The sequence below is a fragment of the Sesamum indicum genome, linkage group LG2 (genome assembly GCF_026168435.1).
Source record: "Sesamum indicum cultivar Baizhima isolate 11 linkage group LG2, ASM2616843v1, whole genome shotgun sequence".
Classification (NCBI taxonomy): Eukaryota; Viridiplantae; Streptophyta; class Magnoliopsida; order Lamiales; family Pedaliaceae; genus Sesamum; species Sesamum indicum.
Genome location: NC_142658.1, coordinates 17797448 through 17814976, shown reverse-complemented (window position 1 = coordinate 17814976; position 17529 = coordinate 17797448). Strand labels below are relative to the sequence as shown.

At 31.4% G+C, this 17529-nt stretch overlaps 2 protein-coding genes across 2 annotated transcripts; both read right to left on the bottom strand.

The window, feature by feature from the left end:
* Window positions 1–1062: 1062 nt before the first annotated feature.
* LOC105156050 (mediator of RNA polymerase II transcription subunit 10b) lies at window positions 1063–4839 on the bottom strand. Its single transcript, XM_011072082.3, has 5 exons — window positions 4465–4839; window positions 4155–4235; window positions 3947–4049; window positions 2867–2956; window positions 1063–1304 (listed from the first exon to the last, which is right to left on the bottom strand). The coding sequence occupies exons 1-5, from the start codon at window positions 4737–4739 to the stop codon at window positions 1233–1235; spliced, it is 621 nt and encodes a 206-aa protein (XP_011070384.1). The 5' UTR covers window positions 4740–4839; the 3' UTR covers window positions 1063–1232.
* A 1269-nt stretch (window positions 4840–6108) lies between these two features.
* On the bottom strand, window positions 6109–9237 carry MGL (methionine gamma-lyase). The gene is made up of 2 exons (XM_011072081.3): window positions 8338–9237; window positions 6109–6949 (listed from the first exon to the last, which is right to left on the bottom strand). Exons 1-2 carry the CDS (start codon window positions 9128–9130, stop codon window positions 6372–6374), a joined length of 1371 nt encoding a protein of 456 aa, XP_011070383.1. The 5' UTR covers window positions 9131–9237; the 3' UTR covers window positions 6109–6371.
* Between the last annotated feature and the right edge of the window lie 8292 nt (window positions 9238–17529).

The window sequence follows — 17529 nt, the reverse complement described above, 5'->3', positions numbered from 1 at the left end:
AGCCATCCATCAGAAACTACAGAAGGCACACTAGTTAGACTTATATCTTAGGTATAGGCCTCATGCCAACCAGTGCACATTACATAAACCAAAATAAAGATCAAGATTACACTTTGTGCAAATATTCTATAAGAAAAGAAGAGTTGTCTTGTTTGGATAAATGAACTAATTCCACAAGATGATTTTTACTATATGTAGTAAAGAAGGTGCAGTAACCTCTGTATGCTGTAAGCATAACCGTAACATGATTCTTAGTCTTACTCCATACCCCCGAGTCAACTACAATGAGTATTTAAATGGGAAAGAAAAAGAAAACTGAAAAACAGGTGGCATTATATTCTTTCCCATGGGTTTATAAAGATCCTTCAAACCGATCCTCTCACCCAGCCCCTAACCCTGTCAAAGAAGAAAGAAGTTGAAATAAAAGTGCAAATTCTCACCTCTCTTGCCAGCTTATAAACACCCATTTTACTTGGACATATTACTTTCTTTTAGAAACCATTACTAAACATGTGATTGTCACCATTTCCAGGTTCGCAAACAATGGAGTTAATCACCAAACTCAAGTGTTTGCAAAATTGACCTACATTTATGCATGATACAAATTTGAAACCAGATCAAACCGATAGAAGAGGTGAGTTCTTACCCATGCTTCCTAGAATGAGACTTACATTCAGTAAGTAGAGCGTCTCAAACAGCGGATTTAGTCATACCACTTGGTATACGGCCTAGGATAATGAAGACAAAATTATTTATCAATTTGAGTTTTCTGTGCAATTATCAAGTGTATGATTAAAGAGAAGAAAAGAGGGAGAAACATCTCAGCCTCTTTCAAGGAAAGATTGTCCAATCTGTAGGTCCAAAAGGTAAATGTTCTGTATCGATGGAACAGATCATGATAAATCAATAGATCAAAACTCTTCTAAGATTTCCTCTTCTTTTCCATTGTCTTATCAAGGCAATCATGCAGAGATCACAAGTTACATATCCCAGATCACAAGTTGCATATCCCAAATAAAAGTCTTCATCTTTTTTATGTCCATGTAATCTGTCAATCAAGTATATTTTCAAGTAAGTTTTATTTAAGCTTCAACTGGAACCATATAGAACATTATGTTTCATAATGTCATTACAGAATTTTACATAAATGCTACTGTGGAGTTTACTTATTGACAAATCCTAGCTGAACAAACCTCAAACTTATAACTTGACTACTGAATCAACCATACTTCTCAGTTCTCTGTCTTTACTTTCACATCTCCATTTGGTAGCATGCTTTGTGCTTGTGCAGCTCGTTTGGCCTCCTGCATAAGTTGGAAAACATTTAGGGCATAGAAATCAAATCTCTGAAAGAGCACATCATTTGTTGAGAACTTCTGGTATTAGAAGTTTAGTATCTTATGTGAACATCTGACAATTCTGTTTACACTATTTGTACTTTCGAAACAATTATGTATAATAACATTAGTCCAAATTTGACTGAGTTATTGAAAATAACTAAAATATTGGCCAACCAAACAACAGTTAATTGATTCTGCAACTAACATTCTATATCTTAAAGTATTATAGTTGATATTTAAGCTTCGAAGTCTTCGAGTGGTAAGCAAATGCCACCATTTGTGTCGAGAAGGGAATATGCATCAGCCAACGTGTCTTGAAAGTAGAAATTTATAAGCAATGACACTATGACACAATATATTGTTGCAGTGTCAACCGTCAAGTAAAACCTCATAGCCATTTCAGGTACTTTAGACTCTCGATTTCCATGTTGAATTGTTTAGTTTTAAATGTAATACAAATAAAACTTTAGTTTGTGGTCATTATCTATTGTATGGGTATTTGCTTCCGAAATATGTTATTTGTCAAAATTGTTCATAAATAGAATCCCTATCGAAATTTGGATATAGATATTTCATTAGATCTTGGAAACAAACAGTTAAAAGCACCAACGACACAGAAAGTTTACAATAGAGCAGACAGCAATTCAATAGTTGGAAAAGCTTTTCTGGATCTTAAACATCTTAGAGGTCTAATTTTCCATCAAATGCTGGGAGAACTAAATCAAGTTCATATAGGCAGTCCAGATGCTTCTATCAAAATAGCCCTTTTCTCTATGCTTTCGGTTATCAACATGTCAAACTCCAAATAGTAATACAATAGAAGAGACGTCAACTTGATGTATTGGAAAGGAATTTCAAAATCTAAACCATCTAAGAACTCGAAATGTCCAGAAAATGTCGAGAGAATTTTAGGATTCACTTGTAAGCAATGATAAAAGTAAACCATGGCCAGTTGGAATAAACAGCAATGTTCATAGCCTCTCCTCTGTAGAATTTTCAATCTGTTCATTCAACACTTGTATATACTATCTACTTAATAGTAGGTATTTGGAAGTCGGAACAAATTAAGTCTCAAGCTTAGCAACTTTTGATGGAAGGTTTTCATTTTATTGGTCATAAGAAGATTATCGCTCATTCTGAAGTACCCCATCTACAAGACATTCACATCTACATCTATAATGGCAAATAAAGTAGAATCTTTAACATTGTTGGCAATATCATAGATCAAATTCCCCTTTCCCGGCAGCTTCCGACCACACTGACACTACATCTAAAATTTCATGAGTTCAAGCCGTACTTTTTTTTCTAGATTTCCAACAATCGTAATTTCAACATATTCATGCCCTCACCTCAACCATGAGAAAATGAAAATTGTAACACATAAAAATCATATTAAGATGAAAAGACTTGCTCAAGAACACTGCAAGACAGTAGAGTATTGCATGCCTTAAAAAACAACTATGTCCAATCACAAACTTACAAAGTTGACGCAGACATGAAATGACGTATAAAAAGATATAACTTACAGCCGCTGATGCTGCACGTATCTCCCTATAAGTTTCAACCTCATCAGGAAATGCCTGTTCCAGTTCCTCAAGAAGGTGCCTCCGCATGCCCTGCGTCAGGAAAAAAAAGCAGCAAACTATTCATTTTCAGATTTGAGATGATACAGGTCATAAGGCCTACTCTAATGCAATGAGACATGAAGGATAAAAATTCTACGTTAAAGCTATGAAAGTTTAAAGTAGGAAAAGGAATTGGTAATCCAAAACCATAAAAGGTGTAGATGATTTCTGAAAATTATTAATACTATTTCCTTATTCCAAGATTCTTTTCAGTAATAGCATTGTGCCATCATCCAGCAACTTTAAATCTGCAAAATAGCTATAAAGTTATTCCAATACTTTAGACAGAGTAACTAATACAGAACAAATTCTATCCTGTTACATCAGAACTTAGAATTAAGACAATAGCAGTGAAGTGCTTCATCTTCCAACTCTCCAAGGGTATAAGCATATGTCAGAATTAAATGAGAAGAAGATGATCTGAAAATACCAGATTTATATACAATAAAAAGAGGTGAAAATTCGAAATTCAGAAGACATCCCTTCCTCTCAGGTGAAATAAAAAATGTAGGATTCAAGCAACAATAGGGCATGGATGAAGTCATGAATACAGAACTGCAGACAGATGCACAAAAAAAGTAACAACTAAAACTCCTTCTCCTTGTGACAGAATGAAAATTCAGACTGCAAATCCTCTTTTCTTCAGCTAGTTGGCTAATAATTGCAATATGGATTTTCATCCTCAGCTTCCACCTAAGATTTTCTTGCTCCTATCTAAAATTGGTTCTTGGAGTATGAGAATATAATCATATTCTGAACATAAATGTGAGTGTCACAAAAATATGTACTTGTACAACCTCAAATTTTTCCTAAAGTAAAAGTATCACATTCATCGGTAGCAGCAGGACCTAAAAAATGTGAAGTTCAGAAGTATTAAGCATAATACATGCAGCAAGCAGAAATTGAACTGGTTTAAATAAGAACAAATCATCTTTATAGCCTAAAGAAAAAAAGATGGGATTCAAAAGAGAAAAGACCAACCTTGAAGGCATCTGTCTTCCCTTTTGTAATCTGATTCTTGGCAATGCAGCTATTCAACACATCCCGTGTAAATTCATCAGGATTCTTCCCATCATCAATCAAACTATAACCACATTTATGCAAAGCGTTATTGAAATAACAATTGAACTTAAGTACACACAAGTATTGAATAAATCACGCTTCGACACACAAGTAGGAAAAACCTTACTTCAGAACCTCCATGGGCACCTGAATGTTACACTTCTCCGCCAGTCTCGTCATATTATCCAGCTCCAACACCAAATTATTTCTTTACACCAGCAGAAAAAAGGAATCCAAGTAAATTAGTAGTTCGAAATTGCGGTCAAGGAATCAGAAATTGATGTAAAATCTATTCAAAAGACCGAAATTACTTCCGACCCACTATTAAGGCTTCAATTCCTCAATGCAAACCATTATGCAAACAATCCAGAAAATAGAATATAAAGCCAAACGGAGTATAATCGAATAAAATAAATAGAAAAAGGGAAATTAACTACAGGCGTTGGAGGAGGGGTAGTTGCGAGGCGACATTGTAGGAGGATACTGTGAGATAGAGCTGGTGGAGAAGGCCTAGGGTTTTCTGGATTGAATTTATGACTTGAGTCAAATTTTGTTTTTGATCGTCCGTTGGGGTTGAGGCTGTCCCAGCGGTGGTGGCGGAAGAATCCACAGGCGAGGCATCGTTGGATTGTGTGATCATCATGCCGTTTCCCCCCGCCGCAACGCCGCCGGTCGTAGCTGCCGCCGATGATGTCGTCTGTGCGGAGTCCATGTTTCTTAATTTCAAGATCAAGATGCGTTTGCCTTGTTATCACGCGTTCTATCGCTGGGCAGATCAAAACGTACAAATCATTTGAGACCATATTCGAGCCCGCCCCAAATAGGTCAGCAATTTATCCGAATTTAATGTGGATCCCATCCAATTACTCAAAGTAATGGGTTGGACCTCAATGAATATCCAATAGTTCAAATTAAATTAAATTTGATCGAATTAAATTAATTATATAATAAGTACGTATTATTAAATTGAATATTTTTTAATTATAATATTAATTACATAACAATTAAATATTATTTACTATATAATTGATTTCGATCTGTCCAAACTCGATTCAAGTTAAAATTTACCCCGTAAAAATCTATCAACAGTCCAAGCTTTATAAAATTTTTGGCCAACTATTATTTGTAGAATCAATAATTTTAAAATTGGTTTTCATATATTAATTATTAGAAAATTTATTTTTTTTATAATCACTTATCCAAAAGTTAGCCAGACTCAATCCAATCATAGTGCAACTATGTTTAAATAATTTTTTCTTTCTTTCTTCTTTTTTTAATTTGATTATGAAAATTATTACATTTCAATTCGTGTTTTTAGTAAGATCATAGTGACAAAAACACCGTTTTAATGGTCAGTATAGTTCAGAAATAACATATTGGTAAAATCACATTTGGCTCCACAAAAATTTATTACATTATAAATACTCTATTATTATTTAAAAATTTACCAATATCCCTCTAAAACTAACATCGTCCAACAAAGAATTCATGTCATCTTCTTCCTTTAGGATTACATCAAATTTATAATGAATAGCCAAAAAAATGCAATTTAAAATCCTGGTGTTTAAAATAGTTTTATAAACTAAAATACCCTTTTAAAAATATACAAATAATGGAGCATTTTACAACGCCATATTTTTTTAATATTTTTCAAAAATTAAAAAAAAATAAAAAATCTTTAAAGGTGAAATTGACATTTACACCTTATCATTAAAAATATTACATAATTATATTAAATATTAATTTTTTAAATAATACTAAAATATTTATAATTATATCAAATTTTAAATTAACACTACCTGAGTAATAATCACTACTACAATCACACTCCAGAAAACATAGCTATACATTGATCAACTCTTTTCTCCCACAACAAGAACAAAACTCTCATCACATCCTACTTGAACAACCAATGTGAGATTTACAATAATTAAAAAATCAAAGACAAGATTGAAGTAATGAACTATAGAATAAAAATAAAAATCAAATTAAAATCATGGGAATTTGGTGGGCTCTATGAAATGGGGTTTGCATAAAAAGTGGAAGAATATAAATGGAATGGTCAAGATTGGCCTCATATGTATAGTAAATAGTTCATTCATTAGGTTCATAAGAAGCAACTAGCAAGCATTAACGGACAAGTAATTAGCTTACATGTGAAGCCCAAAGTTTACATTAGAAAAACCATGGTCTTTAAGATGCTATATGCCTAGTGCACAAAACACCGGCGAATGCATCTCCATACACGTACCGGTATAGGTCTATAGATCAAATATCAAAACACTCTATGCTCATAATACTCAAACCATCACATATATACACATGCACAAATAATTTGGATGTCCTATATCTTCTTAGGCAAACTTGAGTCCTGCATCCGGGATAACGCCTTCTCGAATTGGCTCCATTTTTGCTCTAGGGAGCCGTTGTATCCGATCGACATCCTAACAAGCCCGGGCGATATACCCGCCAATTCCTTCTCTTCTGCATTCATTTCACTACTAGTGCTGCTCCCTGAGCAGGACATCAACGTCTCATAATACCCCAAGCTGACGGCCATCAGCCCAAATTGAGTTGAGTTCTGCAGATGATTCATCAACCGATTGGCCTTCTCCTCTGTCTCCATGTCCACGCACAAAATCCCACCATAACCATAGTCTTTATTGGCCATGGACTCAAGTAGGGCATGATCGGGATGATCTTCAAGGCCCGGGTAGACAACCTTGAGCCCGAGTTTTTTCATCCTGGTGGCGTAGACCAAGGCCCGTCTGCAATGCTCCTTCATCCTCAGGGCCAAGTGAGGGAGCCTCTCAGAGAGCTCGAACGCCACCTTAGGGTTCATGGTTGGGCCCAAGAGCATTAGAGCACCTTGGTGGAGATCCATCATTGAGTTCACCAAGCTGGCTGGACCACATACTGCACCTGTTCATCCATGTAGGTCCAAAAGTTCTGATAAGTAAAAAAGTTGTTTTGTTTTCATTATACATCTAGAAGAATCAAGTCTGATTTCCGTATCAGCAAACGAATCAAAGGGAACATATCTTGAATCTAAGGCATCCAAAATTGTTTGGACAAATGTGGTTGGAATATCTAATTTGTGGTACTATATTCCTTATCTGATAGAGCTATCATTTTGCGGGACATTAGCGATAGGCTCGTCACTGCTATCACATGCCCATCATTTGTTTGCATTTCCGTCAATTTCTCACATTCTGCCACTCTTCCAACAAGAGAAAGCCAAGATATATTTGTAGCCACTGAGAATAAGCCGCACACGTGGCCACTATACTCATCAAGAAAGCTTGTACTTATTTTAACATGATAGATTTTGATATTTTCAAATTTAACTTTATTTACTTATGTTTTAATAAATCAATCATAATCTGGTCGTTATGATCTCAATCACTGATAAATATAAGAATTAATATGTATTAACCATTAATATCAAATATTTATAATTAATTAACAGCTACTGTTATAAAAATAATAACATAACTACTATTAAAAAAAGCGAAATTATATTTTTAATTTTATAAGGTAGGGAATTCAACATTTTTAGTCCTATGCTTTACGGGATTTGAGAATGATTCCGTATTGAATTGAAAAAACTTTTGCTTTTAGGAATTTTTAAAATAATTTTAAAATTAAAAAAACACGATACATTTAATCTCATAAATCCCATAAATAAAGTAACTAAGTATGTAGAGTGAATTTTCTCAATTTTGATACCATTTTAGAAAATTCACGAAGAAGATGACTAAATATGTCGGAATTTTTTCAACTTAAGAATCATTTAAAAATTTTTATAAAATAAAAAAACTAAATGAGTACCTATTCTATGAAACTAAAAATATAATTATGCCTAAAGTTGAATTACAAATTACACATCGATGGAATCGAATCCATAACATTATATAGTAATGAAGCTTATTTTCATTAATTAAATTTAATTTTTATCGACATATTCAACTTGAATTTAGACGAGTACAGATATATATAAATGAATCGAATCCAGTCCAATTATACGACAGTTTTTAGAATTTTATTTAAATTTTATCGATTAAATTTGTATATTGAGCATGAATCAAATTGAAATCATTATCTATTAATAGAGTCTTGGCAGAAGTCAATAACTTAATATTTTTTTATTTATTCTGCATTATTTTTTTATGTAATTAAATTATAGCTAATGGATCAGTTAGAAGTATAATTAATTAATTAATTAATTAATTAATTGAAGTAATATATATATATATATATAATATGTATATAGTAAATAATAACAGTATATCAAAGAAAGTAGGATGGACCTGCGATGATATCAGCGCCTCCGCTGATGTACTTAGAGATACTGTGCACCACCACGTCGGCCCCCAGTCTTGCCGGTGACAAGACCATCGGAGCAAACGTATTGTCAACCACCACCGTCACCCCCTTCTCGTGCGCTATCCTGCAGAGCTCCGGCACGTTCGCCACCGTCAGCGTCGGATTTGACACAGACTCGAAGTACAGCACCTTCGTCCTCCCTTCCACGATTTCCCGCCTGACCATCTCGTGATCCCTGATATCCACAAACGTCGTCGTTATGTTGCACGCACGTGGCAGGAAGTGGGTCAGGAGTGCGTGGGTCCCGCCGTAGAGTGTGCGGGACGCTACCACGTGTCCGCCGGAGCTGCAGAGCTGGAGAAGCACGGAGGAGATGGCGGCCATCCCTGAAGCGGTGCAATAGGCGGCCTCGGTGCCCTCCAAGGCTGCCATGAGGCGGCCGAGGTTGAGCACGGTGGGGTTGAAGTGGCGGCTGTAGATGAAAAAATCACGGTCAGGCCCGAGTTCTCCCGTGAACATCCGCCGCATGGTTTCAGGTTCCATAACAGTGAAGGTGGCTGACGCCTCGATGGACATGTTCACCCCGCCGTGCTCGCCGAACTCGTGACGGGCATTGGCCAGAGCCGCCGCCGGGTCCTCGGCGTGCGGCGGCGGGGTCTTGTTCATCACTTGGTGCTTCTTGGCAGCGGAAAATTGCTCCCACTGATCATCAGATGACCCCGATCTTTTCTTGCTCGACATGTTGACGGCGTCGGAGTTGAAGGCTGCGTCCGCCATTGGTGCGTGCGTGTGTGGGTGTGTGTTGTGTGTGTGTGTGTGCAATTTCGAAAGTGTTAATCAGAGAAGCATAGAAGAGATGGGCTCTGTGTGAGATTGTGAGGAGTAGAGACGTCTATTTATAGGGGAAAGGAGAAACAAAAGTTGCTGAAATTGATAAGAGGAAAAGATTTGTAGATAGCATTAGGGTATAATTATATTTGCACCCCATAATTTTGATCTATTTACATAAATTACTTATATTTTTTGTATAATTACAAAATCACCATCGACACTAAAAAAGTACAAATAATTTGTATAATAATATTGACGTTTGAAGGGTATATATGTAATTTTTCAAAAAATATGACTAATTTGTGTAAATAATAACGATAATTTTTATACCTATATATATATATTATTCAAAAAATAAAATTAATTTATATAATCAAATCATAAATTAGAAAGTGTAAATATAATTATTTCTTAATAAGAATTAAGAGCGTTTTTTATTGTTTAGTGTGCACGTTTTTATTTGCTCCAGTATATACATGTCTTATCATATCCACACATCTTTGGAAGAAAATTAAAGTATTTTAGGAAAAAAAATGTCATGAAAATGGGGGGTTAAGAATCTAGACGCATTTTCAGCCAATCATGGGAAACTGAAACTCTACAGCAGAATCACATTATGAAGCAGAAGTTTCAAATTTGAGTTGATAAAAGCTAACGTAGGAAAGTAGTAATACTAATTCAAATTGAATCTGCCAACACAAATACTTCTAATTAAAAACCCCGAATTAAATATGAATTTATGTGTTATGTGATTGATTTGATTTGGAATTAAATTTAATTTAATTTAAATTACTAGTAAAAGAAAAGGGAATTTTACAGACGAGATTCTGGTATAAAAATATGAAAATTTGTCATAAATGTATTATCTCATCGTCTCAAAATTAAATAATGAAATATTTTGGATTTTGATATGATACATGGAAAGTTCTAATTCAAATTGAGTTTGGTCGGATTTGAATCAATTATATGACAATTACAATACATTTACCTTGTGATTTGAATACAATTTAAAAAAAGTGACTAGTCTCATTCGAGTGTATCACATCTGCGATTGATTTGGCTCGATCCAACCTGATTTTAGTAAAAAAAAAGTTCATGATGTAGTAGGGTGGGTGAATTTTTTTTCTAAAAAAGTCCTAACTGTTTTAAATTATTATTAATTGAATGGTCGTTACGAAGTTTGTCACTGGTTGATGAAAATGCAACAAAAATGCGACTGGCTGAATCGGTCACAAAGATTTGTAGTATTTGGGATGTTTTTTTGGCAATGGGGTGTCACTCTTAAATTACCCCACTCAAGACCTAACCAGACTCAATGTTTGGGTCTGGTGAGAACCAGTCCCGATTTTTTTTTTCTTTTTCAACTAAGTTTTTTTGCAAATCATATTAATTAAATTATTTTTTATTTTTTTATTTTTACCCATAATTTATAAGAGTGTTCAATTCGATCAAAGATCCGAACCTAACTGATTTTTCGGTTAATCAAAAGTTTTGGCGTACCAAAAATTGAACCAAACTAATCGATTCGATTCGGTTCGGTTGTAGCCGAATATTTTTTTGGTTGGATTTGGTTAATAACCAAAATATTGAATTCATAAGAAAAAAAAAATCTGTTGGTTCATTAATATAATAGTTTTTTTATTTTTATATTTTAAATAAGTAGAAATTAAATTATATTATCATAATTAATTTATATTTATAAATTATAAATATAATTTATATATTAATATATTTTATAAAATTATAATATATTGTATAAATATATTTTTTAATTTCGATTATTCGATCGGTATGGTTAACCGACCTAACCAAATCACGTACCGACCGATTGCATCGATTTGTTTTTTAAAAAATAAATTGAAAACTTGAACTGAATTTTTTGTTCGATTTACGGTACGAATCGAAAATTCGATTCAGCCAATTTTCGACCGATTAACCGAATTTTAATACCCTCAATAATTTATTAATAAATTCAGAATTATTAAGTCCAATTAGGTGAATTTTGACTAACGCATGAACTTATTTGTCAGACGAAAGCAAACCTCAGTGCTAGATGTAATTTTCCAAACAACAAGAAATTTACATATAATTACACCGAACGTCGGGAGACGTGAGTGTAACTATCCCTAATTTTAATTAATATCATCACTTAATTTTTTGTTGATAATCTTTTCTTCATTATGAAAAATGGACCTATTATGGAGCTTTGGATACAGTTGAAAAGTATACCATTATCTTACGGACAGGACTTGTGCGTTAATGATGTCATATTATTGTTTTGACTGTAATGATATACTTTTAATTAAAAACTTGCTTTACAAACAACATTTTATTTCGGACTGACCCCATGACAGAAGTAGGACCATAAACATCACGGAAATTAACTGTCATAATTAATAATATGTATTAAATTATGGTAAGTTTTTATTTTATGGTTCATAAACTTGTAGTACTCACAAGTACTAAAAATAAAGTTGTCACTGCTAATGTTCATTTATGTAGATGTGCAACTAATTCAAAAGTGATAATTTAAATATAAACTTTTTTCATTGTCTATTAAGTTTGTAATAAATAATATTTGATAAATATAAAATTTTTATAACCTATATGTAATTAACTCTTATATTTTTACTTCACAATATCGTATAATTATTCTTTTTTTCTCGACCAAAAGCTCAAAAGCTTAGGTTCCTGAACCTCCCATGGAACAAAGGAAGCTGAAATATTTAACGTGTTAAATAAAATTTTTATTTTCTCTTACTTCTTTATTGATCGATTGTTCACAAGGCGAATTTAATTTAAGTCATGCAGTCACACCTATAAATAGGGGTATAAACAGGTCTCGAGCTCGATTTTGAGTGGAATGGCTCGAGCTCGAACTCGAACTCGAATCTTACCTAATGAGTTCGAGCTTGAATTTTCAGTATAATAATTATTATTATTGTTGTTGTTGTTGTTGTTGTTAGATTAAATAATGGGAATAACCAAATTTGTACATAAATTTATGAGTAATAAAATAGATTGCATAATGCATACTGTGTTATAAATATACCAAAACATGGTATGTTATCTTAATTTGTTGTTTAAATACAAATTACTAGACCTTTTTGGTGTCTTGTATTTTTTTATATGTCATTTTTGTATTTTTTATATTTAATTTAAAATATTCTTATTTATTTATCTATTTTTTTCACTCTTTCTCCCTTTAATATTATATTATTTTCTGCATTTAGTATTATATTGTTATTTCTTTTATCATCACTTTCTTATAAATTTAAATGTCAATTTATTATTCTTTATATATTTTATTAATGAACAAAATTGTATATAAATATTCAATTTTTTAAGTAACATTATAGAATTACACACATACATAAAATATGTAGGGCAAAATATTTTTTTAGTCCTACAAAATAAGGGCAGAATATGTTTTGATGCCACAACTATAGGAGGTGTTGCTTTTAGTCTCATAAAATTCATAATCACGTATTTTTAGTCCCCAAAAAATTACATACCATGTGATTTTGAAACTAAAAAGACGTCTAGAACTAAAAATGCATTATAATTTTGGGATTATAAAAGCCCAAAATCACATTTTTGGGGGACTAAAAAGATATGATTTTGAGTTTTATAAAATTAAAAGTGTCACCTGTCATAATTGTGACGTCAAAACAAATTCTATTCTTATTTTATAAAAACAAAAAAATATTTTGCCGAAATATGTAACAAATGACTAGTACCTACAAATAAAGATGAATAAGAAATGATTAAATCGGCCAATTCGCAACATCTATTCTTGTGGACTTATCTTTCAAAAACTTTCGGATACTTTATAACAACTAACTATAATTCGTTAGGTTATTTTAAAAGATATTACTATAAGAAAATAACTCAATAATTATAAAAAAAGAAAAAAAATGATGCTAAAATCAGTGTCGAACTAATTAGCAAATAAAATTCTCGTTGTTAATCTATACTATTTTAAAATATATTTTAAACAATTCATTACTAAATATTTTAGTAAGAAATTCTTGTTCCTAAATGTATTAGCAAGTAAGTTTATTGTATTAAACGAGATTGATAATGAGAATTCTGCTCGCTAATTAGTTCAATACTAATTTTTTTTTTCGTTGCAATTATACTATTTTCTTATAAGATTTTTAAATATCTAAATAAGCTTCATAAGCACTTTTTTTTAATATTCTTTTTTGAAATTCCAGTACACGTTCATATCTCGTGCTCAAACCAATTGACAATATAAATATTTACATATGATAAAAGAGAATTATCAATTGGAAAACATATATTTAGTCCGTCTTATGTTAAAATTTTTACTTAATTAACTATTTCAAGAATTAATAAAAGTTGGCTTCGTGTCATTTTTTCCAAAGTGTTCTTATAATCTAATTATTGTTTTAAAAAAATAATTAGTCACGACCTTTTAATTATAAAGAAACACCCAAAACACATGCATAGTTAATGGATTCTATAAGGAAATTATTTATAGGATATTTGGAAAGGGAATAAAATGATCATGCTTGCAAATGTAGGCATATATATATATATATATAATTAATTTAATTTGACTTAGATCTACCCCTATTATTTATATATGAAGATTCTTTCTTCTAAATAAGATGATGGATCTTCAATATTAATTTACAACAATAATGAAGTGATTCAGTCTTTTTAAATTCAATAATGGTAGAAATAATCATATTTAATTATCTATTTTTATTTTTATAACAATGAAGAAGTGTACATTAATATAAATATATAAGGAAAAATGCAAGCAACTTTTTTATGATATCGCAAATGAGCAAATTACTCTCTTATGAAAAAATAAGTAGCGATTTACCTCTTTATATTTTTTTAAAATAGAACAATTTACCTTCATATGATTTAAATTTTTTGCAATTGAATTTACAAAAGGAAATAAAATAAAAAGGCAAAATTATATTTCTGATCATGTAAGGGTAGGTTGTTAGTATTTTTGGTCTGTAATTTATTTTACACATTTAGTCTACTTTTTTACAGCTTTAGTGTCGAACATCTTACATTTGATTATTTTTTGACAAATTTAATCATGTTTTAACAATTTTTGTCCCCTCTACATCAGAGTAGATCTCATTTTTATCTTGTAACTATAGATCATAATTAGCGTAAAAATTTGTCAACACGAAAAATGAATTTTACCCGAAAAACATTACACTCAAACACACACACTCGCACAGTCTTATATATAAGAAATCGACGGATATAGTTGCTCGATATTGGGGGTGTCTGAAATGGCTTATAGTATGTACTTATCACTTTTTTTTATTGGGAATAAATTAAAATGAGCTTTTGTTATTTAAAAATTTATATTTTGTACTGCTTAAATTAAGCTTATTTAAGTTAAAGTTATTCACCTTTTTTATTTTTTTATCAAATACAACCAACTTTTATTATAGCTAAATTTACAATTTTTTATATAATTTTTTTTTCTACAACAAAAATAGAAAAGTTTTTTTAAAAACACGCGATTATGGTAAGTCCACCAAATTTGTTAGAAATACATAATTAAACATGACAATTAAAATTATTAGCTACTACAAAACCGTGACTGTGTCAATTATATAGTTGGAATGGACATGGAAATAAATTATCTTAAATGTATCATATGGTAACCAAAAAATTAATAAATAAAGGAAAAAAAAGCATGTGACGACTATATAAAAATGTTTTAGAATCTTACTCGATCGGGGAAGACTTTATTGACATATATTTTGTGATTGGCAACATATACGGATGTGGAGACTTCATCTATAATAATTGAACTTAAAGATGAGCATGTTGCCTTCTTTATTCTTATCGAATTGAATAAAGAATGATGTACAACATTTTTTGAAATGGTCGAAATAATAGACTTATTATTCTAATTAATAGGGGAGAATTATTTTTTTCGTTCTCAAACTTTACCGTTAATTTATTTTTGGTTCTCAAGCAATCAAAAGTTATAGGTTTGGTCCTCAAGCTTTCAATTTTATGGCGGAATTGATTTTTTCCGTCAAGTGTCTATTAAAGTTGGACGTCCATGCTGAAAATAAAAGGTTTAAAGGTAATTTTCGTCCTTTAATTTCAGGCCATGTCTTCACCACATCATCTTTTTCAGCCAATCACAATGCAAGCCCCAATTTAAAAAGTCACATGCCTGGCATGTGACTTTTTCCGGCGAGTGACTCAACTTTCCGACCAAATTTGTACCAAAATTGAGATTTTTTTAGTTTTACGAGATCAAAATAGAACCCTAGTAACTTAAGGGACTAAAATAAGAATAGCCTTAAATTAGGGGATGAAAATTGCCTTTAAGCCGATAACTTAATAACATGACAATACAATATAATGACAATAAATAATTGTTGTCACTATACATGTATCAGTAATTGTCTTCAGTGACAATTTTATGTACAAATTTTATTAGTAATAATAATTATTATTATTGAAACTATGAAATTCATTATTATAAATAAAATAAAACGTGTTTTTACATCTATACTTAATGATTTATTCAAAGAGTTTTCATTTTGAGAAAGGTCCAAATCACATGCATATATAATTAACTCAATAGTAAACGGACTTACAATGAAATTATTACTGTATATATGATCTGAAATAAGAATAAAGGATAGGGCTTTGACTTAGATCTCTTGGCTACTAAATTTTTGTATATAAAGATTATTTTCCTAAATAAGATGATCGTGCAAGGCGATGACAATAGTAAACTATATTCATGAATCTTTTTAGCTTAAAAATAAAGATAGAAACAATCAAATGATTAATTATTTAATTTAATTTCATCAAACACATGGATCTTTCGATTTTTTTAACAACGAACGAAAATATATATCAAGAATGGATCTATACTTTAATAAGGAATAGAAATATAAGATGCTGACTTGACACTTTTCTTGAAACGCGTGATTCTATTTTTTTAATATTGAACCAGCTGACAGCTTTCTTAAAAGATACGGATATATATATATATATATATATTCTTAACAATGAACGACAATTTAAGATAAACGAAAATGAAATAGTAGCTTGACTTCTTTCCTGAAACGCATGGTTCCATATTTAAGATAAACGAAAATAAAATACTAACTTGACATCTTTCCTAAAATACATGGATCTAGTTTTTAACCACTATCAGACAAATTTAAAATAAAAGACTACTTGATCATATATTTTATAAAATGTATGGATCTTGGATAGAAATTTAATAAAGACAAATGAAAAAAGAATACCAGTTTCATATCTTTTCTAAAACGCATGGATCTATTTTTTAACAACATACGAAAATGTTAAGACACATAAAAATCAAATACTAACTTGACATCTTTCTTAAAACTGCATGGATCTATTTTGTAACAACGAATGAAAATATTATGACAAATAAAAATAAAATACTTTCATTCAAGGATTATTTGTGTCCCTAAGAATACATTCATTTTTCGAATGACTATCCAAGGAAGGTTGTACGCATTTGATAAATTGTGACTTTAACACTTCAGCGTCTATTGTATTTTATGCACTTATCGAATTGTGGAATCTCATTATCACTTATTTTTTCAAAGTCCCTTTGCGGCAGCTTGTATTAGATGATTGGGAGGGCAATTCAGTGGAGATGGCCGATGAAAGGATGGGTACAAGGAACACTCGGCTGCAAGAAAATGGAGAGTTAGGCATTTGATTAATTCGGCTAATTGAGCCATGCTTTGCATCACTCATATATCATATATGGCAAGTTACGAACATGAGGATATTTTGACAGACTGTGAAAGATCCGAATACTATAGCTACATTAGTGATAGGAAAAGTCCATATAAAATTATTCGCTTACTATAGACCAGACTCAACAGAAATTGTGGTAGCCTTAGAATCTAGAAGATAGTATGGCTGCTAGCAGAATGCATAGTTCTAAGGCTATTGCACCTTGTTGTACATTATTAATTTTTTCTAATGAAATTTACCTCTCATAAAAAAAAAAAAAACGTAGATACTTAATTGACATATTTCCTTAAATACGTAGAGTATTTCTTAACAACGAACAAAAATATTACTACAAATAAAAATAAAATACTTATTTGAGTACATTTATCTTGAACCGCAATATGAATTTTTCTAACAACAAACAAACATATTAAGATAAATAGAAATAAAATATTAACTTGATCATTCGTGGAACTCAAGAGGGTAAAATGTGGACAAATCATACAAGAGATCTCAAATTTGAAGTCTTGAAGCATACTATAATCTCCATGGAATAACATTTATTGCATGCAAGAGGGAGATTTGTTCCCCCG